At 47.0% G+C, this 16,391-nt stretch overlaps 1 protein-coding gene across 2 annotated transcripts; it reads left to right on the plus strand.

Moving 5' to 3' along the window:
- The first annotated feature begins 54 nt into the window (after positions 1-54).
- On the plus strand, positions 55-14,978 carry CC1H1orf158 (chromosome C1 C1orf158 homolog). Of its 2 annotated transcripts, XM_042951680.1 has the most exons (5): positions 55-390; positions 7,569-7,682; positions 10,984-11,161; positions 12,354-12,556; positions 14,709-14,978. In XM_042951680.1, exons 1-4 carry the CDS (start codon positions 277-279, stop codon positions 12,533-12,535), a joined length of 588 nt encoding a protein of 195 aa, XP_042807614.1. In that variant the 5' UTR covers positions 55-276; the 3' UTR covers positions 12,536-12,556; positions 14,709-14,978. The 2 variants fall into 2 exon arrangements, with proteins under 2 accessions (XP_042807614.1, XP_042807613.1); XM_042951679.1 differs by lacking the exon at positions 14,709-14,978 and having other exon boundaries at positions 12,354-12,745.
- Positions 14,979-16,391: the final 1,413 nt, after the last annotated feature.

The following is a 16,391-nucleotide window of genomic DNA, read 5'->3' on the forward strand; positions in this document are numbered from 1 at the left end:
TTCTCCCTTCAGGAGAGTATTTATACACAATCTATCACCATGGAGACAGTCAACAGTAGGGAATCCAAGATCACATCACCTCTCCCTGGAGGCAGAAAGCAGACTCTCAGGCCCATCTATTTTGTGAAGTTGGCAGGGTGTCATCTCTATCCACTCAGAAGAGTGGCTGGGACGATAAGAGAGAAAGACACCCTACACTCAACAACTTCATAACATCTACCCACCCCTAAAGCCTGAAACTGTCTCAAGTCTAAAGACTCGGGGCAAGCACTTACCATGCAGTTTTTGACTGCAGTAAGTCCACAGTCATTCTCTACCCCAGGCTGGAAGGTGGAGACCAAGTATTCAACCCGAGTGCTCACTGGAAACTGGGTGGAAGAGAGGAGGAAGGTAAGGAAAGGGAGAGAGTGGACAGAGGGCTTGGGGGATGGACTGGCAGGCAGAGGTAGGAGTGAGGTCATTACTATTTCCAAATTAGGGGCCATAGATAGTTACATCTTAAGAATGGGGCATTAGGGTCTCTGTGCTCTTCGGAGAGGAGTTACATTCAAGTAATCAGCAAGGTCCCTGGTATAGCTTGAAAACACGATAGTACAGGTATGAATATAGCTGTGCCTTACAGCATTATTTTCAGTGGAGTGTTTCTAGGCATCTGGTGCTCCCTGTCTCTAATTCCTCTGCATCTTGACCTGAAGAACATCCGTTCTCCCTGGCCTGGCCCTTCCCAGAGTGTGGTACTTGCCAGGGAAGGCTTGCCACTCTTCTACATTGATGTCCAGGGATGGGCTGCTGCTCTGTGGCACCTGTTCCACAACCTTGCCCGGCCTGTGCGTTTCAGTTTTTCTTTCATTTTTTTTTAATTTTTTAATGTTTTTATTTATTTTTGAGACAGAGAGAGACAGACCATGAGCAGGGGAGGGGCAGAGAGAGAGGGGGACACAGAATCTGAAGCAGGCTCCAGGCTCTGAGCTGTCAGCACAGAGCCTGACGCAGGACTCGAACTCACAAACCGCGAGATCATGACCTGAGCCGAAGTCGGACGCTCAACCGACTGAGCCACCCAGGCGCCCCTCAGTTTTTATTTTCAAAACAGAACAAATGGGCTCTTGGTGTTCCCGTGTATTTTAAGGCCACAACAAAAATACTTTGCCTGAATTGGCCTACTTGAAATTAAATATCTTCATTAGTGGCAATCAAGACTGAGCCACTTAAATGTCTGCAGAGACATGTAGACATCCTCATTTCTTCTTGGGAAATGAGCAAAGAAAAGAGAGTGAAATACAATTGGAGGCTTTGGTTTAAGTGTGGAGAAGGTTGGTGGTGACTTCTGAGAATCGGTAAAGACTGTTTTCGGGGAGAACATTGGAATTCACCAGCCCTCTGGCTAGATGTGGTCTATGGCCATTGTTAGCTCTGATTTCACTTGGCCTTATTTGGGGAGTAAGGGTGTGTGTAAGAGAAGCTCCAAGGGCAAGAAGAACTGGCTGAGCAATCCTCCAGGCTCTTGTGGGTGAGGTAGTATCCAGGAATACTATGGGTTGGTCCTATACTTAGAAGAGATTGCATAAAGAGAGCAGAGTTGGAGTGATATCAGAAACCTGGTAGACGAGAAGCTCCAGCTCCTTATTCTCCCATGGAAACACTTAAGAAACAACTATGGCCTGTCTAAAACAACTATACAAGAGCTCTGGGAAATAGTTAAAGGTCCACAGTGAACAAAAAAAGGCCCAGTTTAGAAAAAGTCACATTCAAAATGGTAGGAAATTCTAAGGTATTTTTAGTTGCTTTTTTTCCCCATTCTCTCCTTAGAACAGCATAGTTCAGTTTCAGAGAAGCAGTGGCTTAGCGGCCATTCCCCCTCCCTTGAGCCCAGAGAGAGTAGAGGCACATTTTTTTTTTTCTGCAAAGAGGAAAAGAGGGCTAAAATTTTATTTTTTTATTTTTTTACTTTTTGGACATCCAACTTTTTATTTTTATTTTTTTAATGTAATTTATCGTCAAGTTAACTAACATACGGTGTACGCAGTGTGCTCTTGGTTTCAGGGGTAGATTCCCGTGATTCATCGCTTCCATACAACACCCAGTGCTCATCCCAACAAGTGCCCTTCTCAATGCCCATCACCCATTTTCCCCTCTCCCCCACCGCCCCCCATCCACCTCAGTTTGTTCTCTGTATTTAAGAGTCTCTTATGGTTTGCCTCCCCGTCTGTTTGAAACTATTTTTTCCCCTTCCCTTCTGCCATGGTCTTCTGTTAAGTTTCTCAAGTTCCACATATGAATGGAAATATATGGTATCTGTCTTTCTCTCACTGACTTATTTCATTTGGCACAATACCCTACAGTTCAATCCACGTTGTTGCAAATGAGAGGATTTCATTCTTTCTCGTTGCCAAGTAGTATTCCATTGTGTATATAAACCACATCTTCTTTATCCATTCGTCAGTTGATGGACATCTGAGCTCTTGCCGTACTTTGGCTATTGAATGGGGCAACGTTTTAATCTGTCTGGAGGCTGCCTAAAGAACTGGTCTCTGTTTTGCTTGACTCAGAGCTCAGATGGGGAAAAGTGTCATAGTTCATGTTTCAGGCCAAGAAAGGCTGTTGAAAGCAGTCTGGTTACAGTGAGCAAAAGTTGCCAGGGGACTACAAACCAGTGAAGGTCTGAGGCCTGAGATTACAGGTAGAGGAATACAACGGAACATAAAGGGCCTTGAGAAGAAGCAGGGGAGACACTCTTTGGGAAAGTAAGGCATTTTAAAGTAGCTGTGAATACAGACTAAATACAAAGGTACACACACACACACACACACACACACACACACAGGCCCAGGCGAGATGCATGCTCAGAAAACTCCTGAGAACTTAAGCCTTCCTTCATATCAGGCTGATTCCAAGCCTCAGAACATGCCCTGTTAATTAATGGAGATCTTCCCTTAAAAGGAGCCAGTTTGCAAAGACTATGAGAGGGGGCTGTTTTTACAAATGTCCACGTTCAACAAAAAATTACAGGACATACAAAGAAATAGTCAAACATGGCCCGCCGAAGGGAAGAAAACCAAGTGGGGAAAACTGCCCTGGGGAAAGACAGACATCAGAAGGACTAAACAAAAACTTAAAAGTCTTAAATATGCTTAAAGAGCTTAAAGAAGACATGAACAAAGGAACTAAAGGAAATCAGGAAAATGATATATGAACAAAATAAGAATATCAATAAAAAATAGAAATTATAAAAAGAAATCAAATAGAAATTATGCAGCTGAAAAATTCAATAACTACATTGAAAAAATTCACTAGAGGTGTTCGGAGAACTTGAAGAGAGATCATTTGAAATTCTTGAGTCTGAGAAGACCAAAAAAAAAAAAAAAAAGAAAGAAAGAAAGAAAGAAAGAAAGAAATGTGAACAGAGTCTAAGGACTTATGAGACACCATTATGCAGACCAGTATACACATTATGGGAGAAAAAAGAGAAAGGAGTAGAGAGAGTATTTGAAGAAACAATGGCTGAAAAATTCCTAAATTTGGAGAAAAGATACAGATCTACAAATCCAGGAAGCTCAGTGAATTGCAAAAAGATACATCCAAAGAGACCCACACAAAGACATATTATACTCAACCTGTTGAAAATCAAAGACAAAGAGAGAATTTGGAAAGCAGCAAAATCAAAATGACTCATCACTGTACAAAGATGCCTTTATGAGATTATCTGTAAATTTCTCAGCAGAAACCATGTAGTCCAGAAAGGGGTGGGGTGATATATTTAAAGTGCTAAAAAAAAAAAAAATCCACAAAACTTATCAACTGAGAATACTATAGCTACCAAAACTGTCCTTCAGAAATGAAGGAGAAACTAAAAACATCCCCAGATAAACCAAAGCAGAAGGAGTTCATGACCACTAAGCCTGCCCTGTAAGAAACAGAGCAATGTTAGACAGTAACTCAAAGTCATATGAAATAAAGACCTCTGGTACAGGTTAAACACATGAACAAATATAAAAACCACTATTATTGTGATTTTGGTTTGTAACTCCACTTTTTTTTATGGGATTTAAAGACCAAATGCATAAAAATAATTATAAATCCATGTTAATGTGTACAAAATATATCAAGATGCCATTTATGACATCAGTAACATAAAATGGGAGATGGCAGGGCTGTACAGGAGCACAGTTTTTATGTCTGAGCTGAGTCAAGTTGGTACCAGTTTAAAGTAGATTATTAAAAAGATTATTATAAGTTTAGGATATCATATGCAATCTCTATGATAACTACAAAGAAAATATCTCCAGAGTATACACAAAAGGAAACGAGAAGAAAATAAAAATGTGTCACTACAAAAAGTCAACTACACAAATGAAAGTAGTAATGGAAGAAATGAGGGACCAAAAACCCTGTAACAAAATAAATAACAAAGTAGTTAAATGAAGTCCTCCCCTGACAGTCATTACTTTAAATGTAAATAGATTAAACTTTCAACCAAAAGACATAGATTGGCAAATGGGGGGAAAAACGCAAACCTGGGATGCAAGTATATGACACATATGAGACAGTCTTTAGATCTAACGTCATGCGTAGGTTGGAAGTGAAAAAAGATATCCATACAAATAACAATCAAAAGAGAGTGGCATGGCTATACCAACATCATAAAAAGTAGACTTTAAGTCAAAAACTGTTACAAGAACCAAATAAGGAGAGTACATATTGAAGAAAGGGTCACAAAGAAATAGAAAATTTGAATAGTTCTAGAACTAGTGAGCAAATTGATCCAGTAATAAAAACATCTCCTGGGGCGCCTAGGTGGCTCAGTTGGTTAGGTGTCTGACTCTTGATTTTGGCTCAGGTCATGATCTCATGGTTTGTGGAATTGAGCCCCGCACCGGGCTCTGTGCTGTCAGTGAGGAGGTTGCTTGGGATTCTCTCTCTCCTTCTCTCTCAAAAAATAAACAAATAAACGTTTAAAAAAAATCTCCCAAATGAAAATCCATGACTAGATGGCTTTTCTTGTGAACTCTACTCAGTATTTTACTACTATAACATAACAAAGGCCATAAATGAAAAGCCCACAGCTATCATCGTACTCAGTGGTAAATAACCCAAAAATAATTTCCTCAAAGATCAGGAATAAGACAAGGATGCCTGCTTTGCCAGTTCTATTCAACATAGTATTAAAAGTTCTAGCCAGAGCAATTAGGCAAGAAAAAGAAATAACAAGAAATTGGAAAGGAAGAAGTAAAATTATCTCTGTTTGCAGATGATGGGATCTTATATGTACCAACCTTAGAGACCACACATACAGAGACAAAACAAACAACAAAAAAAACCAGAAAAACCTGTCAAAACTAATAAATGAATTCATCAAAGTAGCAGGATACAAAAATCAAATTGCAAAAGTCAGTTGCATTTCTATACACTAAAAATGAACTATCTAAAAGGGGGATTTAAAAAATTCTATTTATAATAGCATCAAAAAGAATAAAATAGTTAGGAATAAACTTAACCAAAGAAGCAAAAGACCTATACAATGAAAATTACAAAATATGACTGAAAGAAATGGAAGTTTATGCCAATAGATGGAAATATCTCCTATGTCCATGGATTGAAAGATTTAATATCATTAAGATGTCAATACCACCCCAAAATGGCTACACATGCAATGCAATCCTTATGATATTTTTTGCAGAAATTAAAAAATCCACCCTAAAATTCACTTGGAATCTCAAGAGACCATTCTCAAGAATAGTCAAAACAATCTTGAAAAGAAGTACAAAGTTGAAGGATTCACATTCTCCAATTTCAAAAATTATTACAAACCACAGTAACCAAATATTGATATATGGGCATAAAGGCAGTAATATAAACCAATGGAATAAAATAAAGAGCTCAGAAGTAAGTCCTCACATATCTGGTCAAATGATTTCAACAGGGATCATTCAGTGGAGAAAAAACAGTGTTTTCAACAAATGGTGTTGGGAAAACTGCATATCCACATGCAAGAGAATGAAGTTGGACCTTTATCTTACACCACATACAGAAATTAATTCAAAACAGATCAAAAAGTTAGATGTAAGACTTAAAATGGTAAAACTCTTAGAAGAAAACGTAGGAGGAAAACTTCATGACATTGGATTTAGCAATGATTTCTTGGATAGGACACCAAAATCATAGGTAACAAAAGAAAAAAATAGATAAATTGGATTTCATCAAAATTGAAGTCTTTTAGGCATCAAAGAACACTATCAACAGAGTGAAAAGGTGACCCATGGAATGGGAGAATATGTTTGCAAATATTACATATGATAAAGGATTAATATTCAAAATATATAAAGAAGTCCTAAAGTTCAACAGCAAAAAAGCAAACGAACAATTAAAAATGGGGAAAAAACTGGAAAAGATATTCCTCCAAGTTATGCAAATGGCCAAAAAGCACATGAAAAGATGCTCAACATCACTGGTCATTAGGGAAAAGCAAGTCAAAACCGCAAGATACCACTTCACACCCATTAAGATGGCTAATATTGAAAAAAAAGAAAGAAAAAGAAAATAATAAGCGTTGGTGTGGATGTAAGTGAAATCAGAACCCTTGTACATTGCTAGTGGGAATGTAAAACGGTATAGCTGCTGTGGGAGACAGAAGCTATGGCAGTTGCTAAAAACAGTACACATAGAACAACCATATCATCTAGCAACTCCGGTTCTGGGTTTATAACCATCAGAACTAAAACCAGGATCTGGAAGAGAGAGGTTCATACATTATGTGTGTAGCAGCATTATTCAAGGCAGCCCAAAGGTAGGATGGGTAAGCAAAAGGTAGCATATACATACAACGAAACAGTATTCAGCCTTGAAAAGGAAGACAATCCTACCTCGAAGACACTATGCTAAGTGACATAGGCCAGGCCCCAAAGGACAAATACTGTAGGATTCCACTTGTGTGCGCTCCCTAGAGGAGTCAAATTCATAGAGACAGAAAGTAGAATGGGGGATGCCAGGGGCTGGGGAGGGAGCCATTTAATGGGTTCAGGGTTTTAGTGTGAGAAGATGATGTTCTGGAGACTGATGGTGTTAATGGCTGTACAACCATATCAATGTACTTAATGCTCCTGAACCGTGTGCATAAAAATGGTTGAAATGGTAAATTTTGTTACGTATATTTTACCACAATCAATGTTTAAGAACTGAACCAGGAGACATAAGATAATGGGGGGAAAAAGAGTGGAACTGGGAAGAGCGAGGAAAACAAGAAGAAAAGAAGGAGGCTAGCAGGAGTGGATAGCGGGGAGAGAGAGGACAAAGGGAACAGGTGCAGACCATGACAAGTGGTCGGGTGACCCAAGGAACAGCTTTCCTGAGGCTTGGGTCTGGGCAGTGGGGTGCCAATGGCCTGAGCATGTTCCTTTCCAAGCTCTGGGAGGGAGGGGGCAAAATGAAGCCCGGCTTGTGTAGGCTGTTGCCCTGGGGTCGTGTCTATCCTTCCTCTTCCCAGCCTCCCGTAGCCCAGAAGGGGAGGGGACACTACAGAAGCATGAGAAGGTGCATCACAGAAGTTATCCTGAGTATTTGGTCTTTTTCAGTTCACCAAAGCCATGGAGGAAACACCTCAGTCCATTTACAGAAAAGAGTATGTCCCCTTCCCGGGCCACAGACCCGACCAGATCTCCAGGTGGTATGGCAAGAGGAGAGTGGAGGTAAGTGGGGGAGGTGGGGGCCCCACACTCAGGCCTGGGATCCCCTCCAGAGCTCAGGAGACACCACCTCCTTCTAGGCTCGGTTTCCTCTGGGGACACAGGAGCAGTCTCACGGGCATCCTCCCCCACCCGGGGGCCACTGATGGCATTCACCTTTCTTTACAACCCACCAAATCTCAAGCCAGTAGCATTCCCTCTGCCCTGTACCCCAGCACTTTCTTGGATCATTTTCCCCGTTCCCCCACACTTTCCCAACAGGAGGTAGGCAAAGGGTAAATACTGAATTAGGTGAACATAGTGAGGAAATCGGGGAGGTCCTGCAAAAACAAGTAGCGGTGATGCTTGAACGGCAGTGTTTTGCATCATCTATGCCCCAACTTCCTGTTCTTTTGTATAAAATCAAGGGCCATTCTGTCCTCTCTCACTCATTGAGGGCCTATGTGCGTCATTGTGTCACAGGCCTCCAGAGCAGGAAGCAGGGCACTGCATCCTCAGGACACGTCCCCCACCATGACCCATCTAACCCTTACCTGCCTAAACTCAGGGTGGGGGCCCACAGCGAGGGGTGGACATTGTCAGATGGAAGCATTTTGGAGCTGGAAGGGATCTGAGAGATAGTTCAGCCCAGCAACCTCCTTTTCAGATAAAAAGGTGTCCCAGGTGTGGTCAATGGTTTGTCCAAAACCGTTTGGCTGGTTGGTAAGGGACAAAGCAGGTGGCCGGTCTGTAAATCAAGCAAGAAGTATCTTCATATTCCTTTACGCTATCTGCTGGAGTTGACTCTGTCTTCTGCATTTTGGGGGTCCATCTTAGTATAAATAGCAGCAAATTTTCAGCTCTGTGCTGGCACCGCTGGGCTGTGTTGGCATCTCTGGACAATCCTGGCATCTTTGGATTGCACTGACTTTCCTGGAGCACGCTGGCATCCACAGACCCTGCTGATGGTCTGGAGCTGCTAGCCTTTGCCACTAGCGTGCCAAATGCCTGTTAATGTAAGGAAGTCAAAATAAAAACCCATGATCTGGGGATCCTGGTCCCCAGTTATCAATACATAAGTACTTAGGCTAGTTCTCAATACACATTAGGTGTCCTCTCTTTGGACTCATAACAAACCCTGATGAGATAAACACACACACACACACACACACACACACACACAGTCTGTTTAAAATTAAGAAGCCCCCTGCCAACATATACACAAAATAGAACCAAGCAATCAGATATTCGCTTCTAAGGACTCTGTTCAAATATCTGTGTGCCAGGGACCCTGGACACAGCGCTGCTTCTGAACAGCCGTTTCAGTCCGTCAGCTGTTCTGTGGATTTCATTCTGCACCTCTCCCATCCCCCACCTCACACCTCCCCCTTCTTAGGCAAATGCTGATCTCTCTTCAAATTGACTTTGGATAGATGGGGTTAGCATTCCCCAGGGAAAACCCCCTTCCTGTGCTTTGCCCCTAGGCAGGTGTATTAACCAAATTTTCTATGTCCTGTATTTTATTTTATTTTATTAATTTCTTAAAGTTTATTTATTTATTTTTGAGAAAGAGAAAGAGAGAGTGAGTGGGGGAGGGGCAGAGAGGGAGAGAGAGAATCCCAAGCAGGCTCCCCACTGTTAGTGCAGAGCCCGATGTGGGGCTCGAACTCATGAACCGTGAGATCATGACCTGAGCCAAAACCAAGAGTCAGACGCTTAGCCAACTGAGCCACCCAGGCGCCCCCTATGTTTTGTATTTTAGATGGCTTGACATCTTAGGGGCCTTGCTGATCCTGGAGAGACTGTCTTCCCAGGGCTTGCTAATTCCTAGAGATAGTACACAACTTGCCTATAAACAAGCTTGTAGGATACAAAGCAACCAACCCAGAGCCCATATCCCAACCACCAATTTTATCTAACGCTTCTATGCCAAGTCAATATCCTTTTGCCCCAAATCACTCCAGGGCCTGGCACCAACAAGAGTGGGCACCCCTATAGCCCAGAGCCTGCTGAAATCATTCAAACTCTGTAATCCTCAACTCAAACTTGACTATCCTGCCTCACCTGTTCCTTCCCTTGGAAACCACATGGACAACCTGGGTCATGCTCTCTCTCGTCCTCTCCTTCTGGGTGTTTCCCTAATGTGGCCCCATGTGGTGTGGCATGTCTTTCAAAACTGTTTCTTTCAAAGGCAGTTGTCTCCCTCTCTGCCACCTGACCATACCTGATCAAAACAAAAATCCTAGGTACATAATCCAGACAGCAGGGCCACACCCCAAACCAAGAGGAACTTGTGGCTTTCCTCCTTTCCCTGCCGTGATGCCCCCCAACACTTCCCTTGGTTCATGGGAACCCCCCCCCCCCCGCCAATGTGCCCTCCCTGGCGCTGGAAATGTACTCTGGGCACCCAGTGATACGGATCTTGGGAACCCCTGCTTAATGTCTGTGCCTCCCCCCTTGTCTCCCTTCGGCATTGTGATCTGACTTATTTATGGAACCACTAACTTGAAATATTATGTGCAGTCAGCGTTTCCAGACCATAGCAGACACAGACCTCCCTGTTTGGTCCAGACAAGAGAACAGGCATGGAAATCCACATTATCTTCCCCTGTAAATCAGCCCAGTCCTCCAAGATTCGCTTGCAGGGCCAAGAGGATTTTCTTAGGAAAAGCACTGATGCAGGCAAACGTCCCAGAATAAGGAGAACATGGCTTTCTTCTCCTTGTAAATAACCCCCACCAAAGAAATCGCTCCCCAAGTTTCCAGCTGAGGGAGCCATAAATCCTTTGCAGGAGAAGGCAATTTATGGGACATGCTCTGATTCTTCCCATAGTAACTGATTGAAATACAAGGTGCATATGTCAGGCTCGGTATTCAACGTCTTTCTCTCGCCATGGAAATAGGCACTTGGATGGATGAGACTCGAGACAAATCAAAGGGTATAATTTCAGATCACAGGGCAGCACTGAGATGGTTCTGACTCTTCCCATTCAGCTGGATGTCCTGACTTTCATTTTAATGTGTCCCCACGGCCCATTCTAGGGATGAATTGACTTGGCACGGGTTGGGGGCCCTCATACGGAGAACGGACTGCAGCCAAGATGGAATGTGTGTGTGAAGGTGAGCTGTGTCAGGTGGGCCAGACAACCGCGTCTCCCGTTTGGTGGCCCTGAGGGCCCAGGCGGCAGACCTTCGCCGCCGGCCCGTGGAGGCCTCCTCGCCATCAGCACCACGAGCCTCGGTGGCAACAGTTTCTGCCTCCGTCCACCGCCCCGTGGATGCCTTGCTCTGACCAGTAACACACCCGCTGTGTCTGTCCTTCCAGGGGCTCCCGTACAAACACCTGCTGACGCACCACCAGGAGCCCTCACACCGCCATCTGATTAGCACATATGACGACCATTACAACCGGCATAATTACAACCCCAGCCTGCCCCCGCGTCGCACCTGGAGTGGACACAAGTTGCTGTGGCTCCCGGAGAAAGCAGACTTCCCCCTTCTTGGTATTTGTATAATTCAGGATTTCCCCCCTGTAGTGGGCTGCGAGGGGTCCACAGCCGCGTAGGGCTGAGGTGTGCCGGGCACAGGCTGAAAGACGCGCAGCGAGGGCATCAGAATGACCCGAGAGCGGGAGAATCCCGTTTCCCCCCAGGGCTGCTGCCTGCCCCCGCCCCCTGACACAGAGGTGACGCTGGCCGTGCACTGGAGCCCTCACCTGCGTGCACCATGGAAACATGGTCACCTGAGCACAGGTGGCAGGAACAACACCGCTGCACGTTCGGATCACGCAGCTGTGCTAAATGGGGACTGTTACTTCCCAGGGGCCCTGCCCTGCGGGAGCACCTGAGGACACAGGAGTGACACACAGGGGAGAAATTCCTGCCCTTGGGGAGTCGTCATTCCAGTGGGTCTCAGATCAGACGCCATGCATGCATAAGATACCTTAAGATCTAGTAAATACGGTAATTTTGGACAGGGATGTGCGTCATGAAGAAAACTTATAGGTAAGCAACAGAAAATGAGGCGGGTGTTTGTGAATTTCCTTCGGGTGGAATGATGCCGGATGGTCTTTCTGGGAGAGATAGCTGAGTCGAGAAGGAGGGAGCCATACAGGAATGGGGGGTGGGGGGTGGGAGAGCATTCCAGGCAAGGGAATGGCAAGTGAAAAGGCAGGAGTACCGGAAGACCACATCAGGGCTCGGAGGCCACAGTGAGGAGGGGGACCGTGTCCTTCCAGCGGAACTAGGACTTTGGAGTGATTTTTGTAAGAGAGGGCCTTGATCTGATTTACATTTCAAGCTGCACCTTGCCTCTTTCCATGCCTCTTTCTCTGCACCCTATGCTTTGTACTCCCACCCTTCCACGCAAAGGGGTCCGATGGTGAGCTGCGCGCCACGCCCCGTTACCCTGGGGTTTGTCCTCGACATCGGCCTTCGCACGCCTGCACTGCTTGCTTCGCCGCTGGGGCAGGACGCTCCCCTCCATCCTTAACCAGTCACGGCGGTGACTTCTCCGAGGCCCACAGACCGGCGCCTGGTCCCTCCTGAGGACACAGGGAGCCGGCCCCCCGCAAGCCCTTCTTCCCTCCGGAGCCCGGCCAGCCTCGCTCCGGGAAACCCCCAGGGCCCCCGCCGCGCTGTCCCCCGGCCAGTCTACGCCCGGTCCCGTTCACGCAGACCCCGGTTTCTCTTGCAGCTCCCCCTACCAACTATGGACTCTATGAGCAGCTGAAGCAGAGGTGGCTCACGCCCAGGGCTGCCCCGAGGGAGAGCATTTACACCTCGTCCTACCCGAGACCGCCGCTGTGTGCCATGTCCCGGCGGGAGCACGCCATCCCTGTCCCTCCCCCTCGCCTGCACCCTGTCCCGCGCTTCTGAGAATGGCCACGGGCTGTGCAGGTGGGTCCGACCGGAGCCCCAATGTGCTGTTGGACCCGCCAGGCCGCAGGTGGCTGCAGACACACCCAGAGTGCTAAATCCGGCCCGGCTGAGGCCCCTAGTTCACGGTCTGTGTCCTCCAAACCCTCAGGCTCCTTTCTTTTCCATCCCATAATTAAAGCTCTTCCAGGCAATGGAGTGACAGCTATATGCACAACTCTGCAGAATGTCAGGACTCTTAAGTTCCTCCCCCGGCCTTTCACGTGAGGGGGAACTGAGGCCCAGAGAGGTGACGTGATTCCTGCCGGTTCTCACCGCATAGACGCCCTCCAGGAGTGTCTGGTCCATGGAGAAGGGTGTCTGACCATGAGACCCGCTGCAGAACTCCAGGGAAGGGTCGAATGTGGTTATGGGGAGGGCAGGCACCCTGCAGGAGCTGGCCATCCGTGGTGGGGGGGGAGGGGGGTGCCCAGCACGTCGTTGTCTCCCCAGGGGCTCAGAAGAAGGGAGACACACGGCATCTCCCCTCCACCTCCGAGCTCTCAAATCTTTTCCAGAGTTGAGTTTGAGGATGGGGGATTTTTTATTTATTTATGTAAAGAATTTTTTTTTAACATTTATTTATTTTTGAGAGACAGAGAGAGACAGACAGAGCACAAGCAGGGGAGAGGTGGAGAGAGAGGTCAGCACAGAGCCCGATGCTGGGCTCAAACCCATGAACCGAGAGATCATGACCTGAGCTGAAGTCAGACGCTTAACTGGCTGAGCCACCGAGGCGCTCCAGGGAATGGGGGCTTTTTCAGTGAGTGTCTTGGAACAAGGATGGACCCCCGGACAGAAGGACAGGGCGCTGTCCTGGCTCAGGGACTTGGTGCTGTCCTCGCCCAGGATGGAGTCCCTAGAGGCATGTTCTGCCACCTGGCGTGGAGTCCAGCCTCTGGTTGAGAGTGGCCGGCCTCCTCTGTCCTCTCTCACTGACACAGTTGGATGGTTATAGCCTGCTTTCTCTGCGTGGCCTTCCCTGCCTGATGCCTCCACCCTGATGATCTGCATTCATTATTGTAGGTGCAGTGCTCTGTGGAGATTTGGTGCTGAATAATCCTTGGCTGGACAGATGAATGAATTGTCTCTTTGGGGGCTCCTCTCTGGACCCACGCTGTACCCCACTCACCACGACCCAGTCCAGTTCCACACTTCGAGCCTCCATATAGCTGCTCTCCCCAACCCCTGTCCGCAGGGTGGACCTCCATCCAGACCCCAGCCCATCCTGATGTCCAAAGACCCCTTATTCTTCCAAGATCTTGGCTTCTCCCACCTCTTTTTTTAAAAAGTTATTTGTTTATTTTTGAGAGCAAGAGAGGGAGGGGAGGAGGGGCAGAGAGAGAGGGAGAGAGAGAATCCCACGTTAGGAGCCTGACACGGGGCTCGAACCTGTGAAATTATGACCTGAGATGAAATCAAGAGTCAGGAGCTTAACTGACAGAGCCACCCAGGCCCTCTCACTTCTGACTCAGGGAAAAGCGAGCCCACCTAGAATCCTTCTGCCAGCATCAGAGAGGAAGTCGCTTTTCTGCTCCTCCATACTTTAGAACCCGGCCATCTGTCCATGGCGGTGCATCCACGCAATTCTGAGTCTCTGCCAGCCCATCTCACATCTGCTACGACAAACAGTTGTTTTCTCTGCTTTGGAGAAAAAGGAATGCGTAGAAGTATTTTCCGTGATGCTTTTCCTTACATTTTTGGCACCTGCTACCACATTCTAGCAAATAATCAAGAAAAAAAAAAAAACAAAACAAGCTGGGGCGGGGAAAAACCCAAGTTAATATTTATTCTGGGTTGAAGGCCCGGGATCTGGGCCTAATTTAGATTATCTCATTGCCTTGTCACCACCACCATCTATATAGTACATGCCCCAATAGGGATTATAAATGTCATTTCTGTTTACAGATGAGGGAACAGACCATAGAGATTAACCGCCTGGTCTGCAGTTGCACAGGGAATGAGTCCTAGGCAGGCTGGTCACAGAGCAAGCATGCTTAGCTCTGGTGCAAAACTGTCTTTTCAAAGAAATGCCAGCAGGAACCCTTGGGACCAGCTGGACACGTCGATCCGCTCCGCCGTGCGGGTGGCTCAGGGGCACGTGTGTGTGGTTGACTTTAATTCTGTGCCACAGGTAATGTGACTCAAAGTGGAGGAAGACTGGGTTCGGACTCTCCCTGCCAGGGACACCTGCCGGCTCCAGGCTTCCCTAGATTGACCTCAGCACACTTCAGAGCCGTCACTCATTTCTCCAAGAGTCTGTTCAATGACCTTGTCTTCCCTACGAGACTCGAAGATTCCTGAAGTCAGAGCCTGGCGCTACCTGTGAGGTGCTGAGTCATGTTTGTTGAATGAGGGATGGGCCAGAAGAGGAAGAGGAATAAAGGATGTTGTGCCAGGAGAAGAGCTTCCGAGTGACAGCTGTGGGCTGGCGCCCAGCTGGACTTCCTCACCCCTCCAGGAGCCACTCATTCATCCCGTAAACATCCTTTGAGATCTGGTGGAGCTGGTGCCAATACAGAACCTTCCATCAGGCAGAGGAGAGGGCTCTTCAACCAATACAGGACAGGATAGAGAGAAGTTGGAGACAGGTGTATGGAACTCGGGACTTTGGGGACCAAGGGGTCATCAGGGAGATCAGTGGGGGCAGGGGTGCTGAAGTGAAGGGAAGCCCTAAGAGCAATAATGGGGGCATGGGGACAGGATATCAGGGAAGCCTACCCCGAAGAAGGGACATTTAGGCTGAGGCCGGGACATTGAGGGGACTGGCCTCGTGCAGGGGCAGGTGGGGAAGGGGGAGGGGCGGCTCAGGCTGCAGGAATAGCCTGTGTGTGTGGCTCCGTGTTGGGAAGGAGGTTGGCAGGTCTGTTAAGAGCCCAGAAAGCTGGTGTATGGGTTTCCTACTGCTGCTGTAACAAACACCGCAAACTTAGCCGCTTAAAACTTATTCTCTTGAGGTTCCGGAGGTGAGAAGTCCACTATGAGTTGGTCTGGAAGCTCTAGGGGTGACTGGGTTCCTTGTCCTTTCCTGCTTCGAAGGGACACCTACATGCCTGGACGCATGGCCCTTCTCTCTGTTTCCAGAGCATCAATGAGACGTCTGTCTCCGCCTCCCTCTCAGGAGGACCTTTGTCATTACATTGGGCCCTGGATAATCCAGGATAATCCCCCCCCCCATCTCAAATCCTTAGCCACATCTGCAAAGTCCTTTTTGAATATAAACGAACCTATTTAGAGGTTCAGGGGGTGAAGGTGTGGACTGTGGTTGGGGGCTGGGAGTGCATTATTCACCTGGAGCCTGGATGCAAGGCAGGTGCCCTCTGCACCCCACATGTATTCCATCACTTAAGCCCCAAGACATATCTAGTCCTTTCCAGACAATTGGGGAGGTGGAGGCTGGGACTGAACAGACCCAAGGCCTGTGGCTGCCCGTACCAGTCAGTGCTCCCTCGCCTTCCACACTCACAGATTAAAAAGTGGCTGTAAACACTACGGTCACCGGAAGAACTAGAACCAGATTAAGTGTTCAAAAATCAGACTACAGCATTTGTAACCAGATTAATAAATTGGGCTGCACGACCAGTAGCCGTGGCCCCGGTTAGACCAGGGTGGAGGATGGGCCAATCTTTTCCAAAGGAGTGGAAAGGAGAGAGAAACTGAGGCAGGGAGGCTCTTTTTCCCACATCCCCGCCTCAGCTCGCTTCTCCAATTTAAGCAGCATCAGCATCGCTGGGCAGGGGTGGGGTTCTTGTCCTGTGAGTTTGTGGCTCAGTAGGTCTCGGGTGGGCTTGAGAAGTCCCATTTCTAACAAGTTCTC

Source organism: Panthera leo, chromosome C1, assembly GCF_018350215.1.
Source record: "Panthera leo isolate Ple1 chromosome C1, P.leo_Ple1_pat1.1, whole genome shotgun sequence".
In the NCBI taxonomy this organism is placed as follows: domain Eukaryota; kingdom Metazoa; phylum Chordata; class Mammalia; order Carnivora; family Felidae; genus Panthera; species Panthera leo.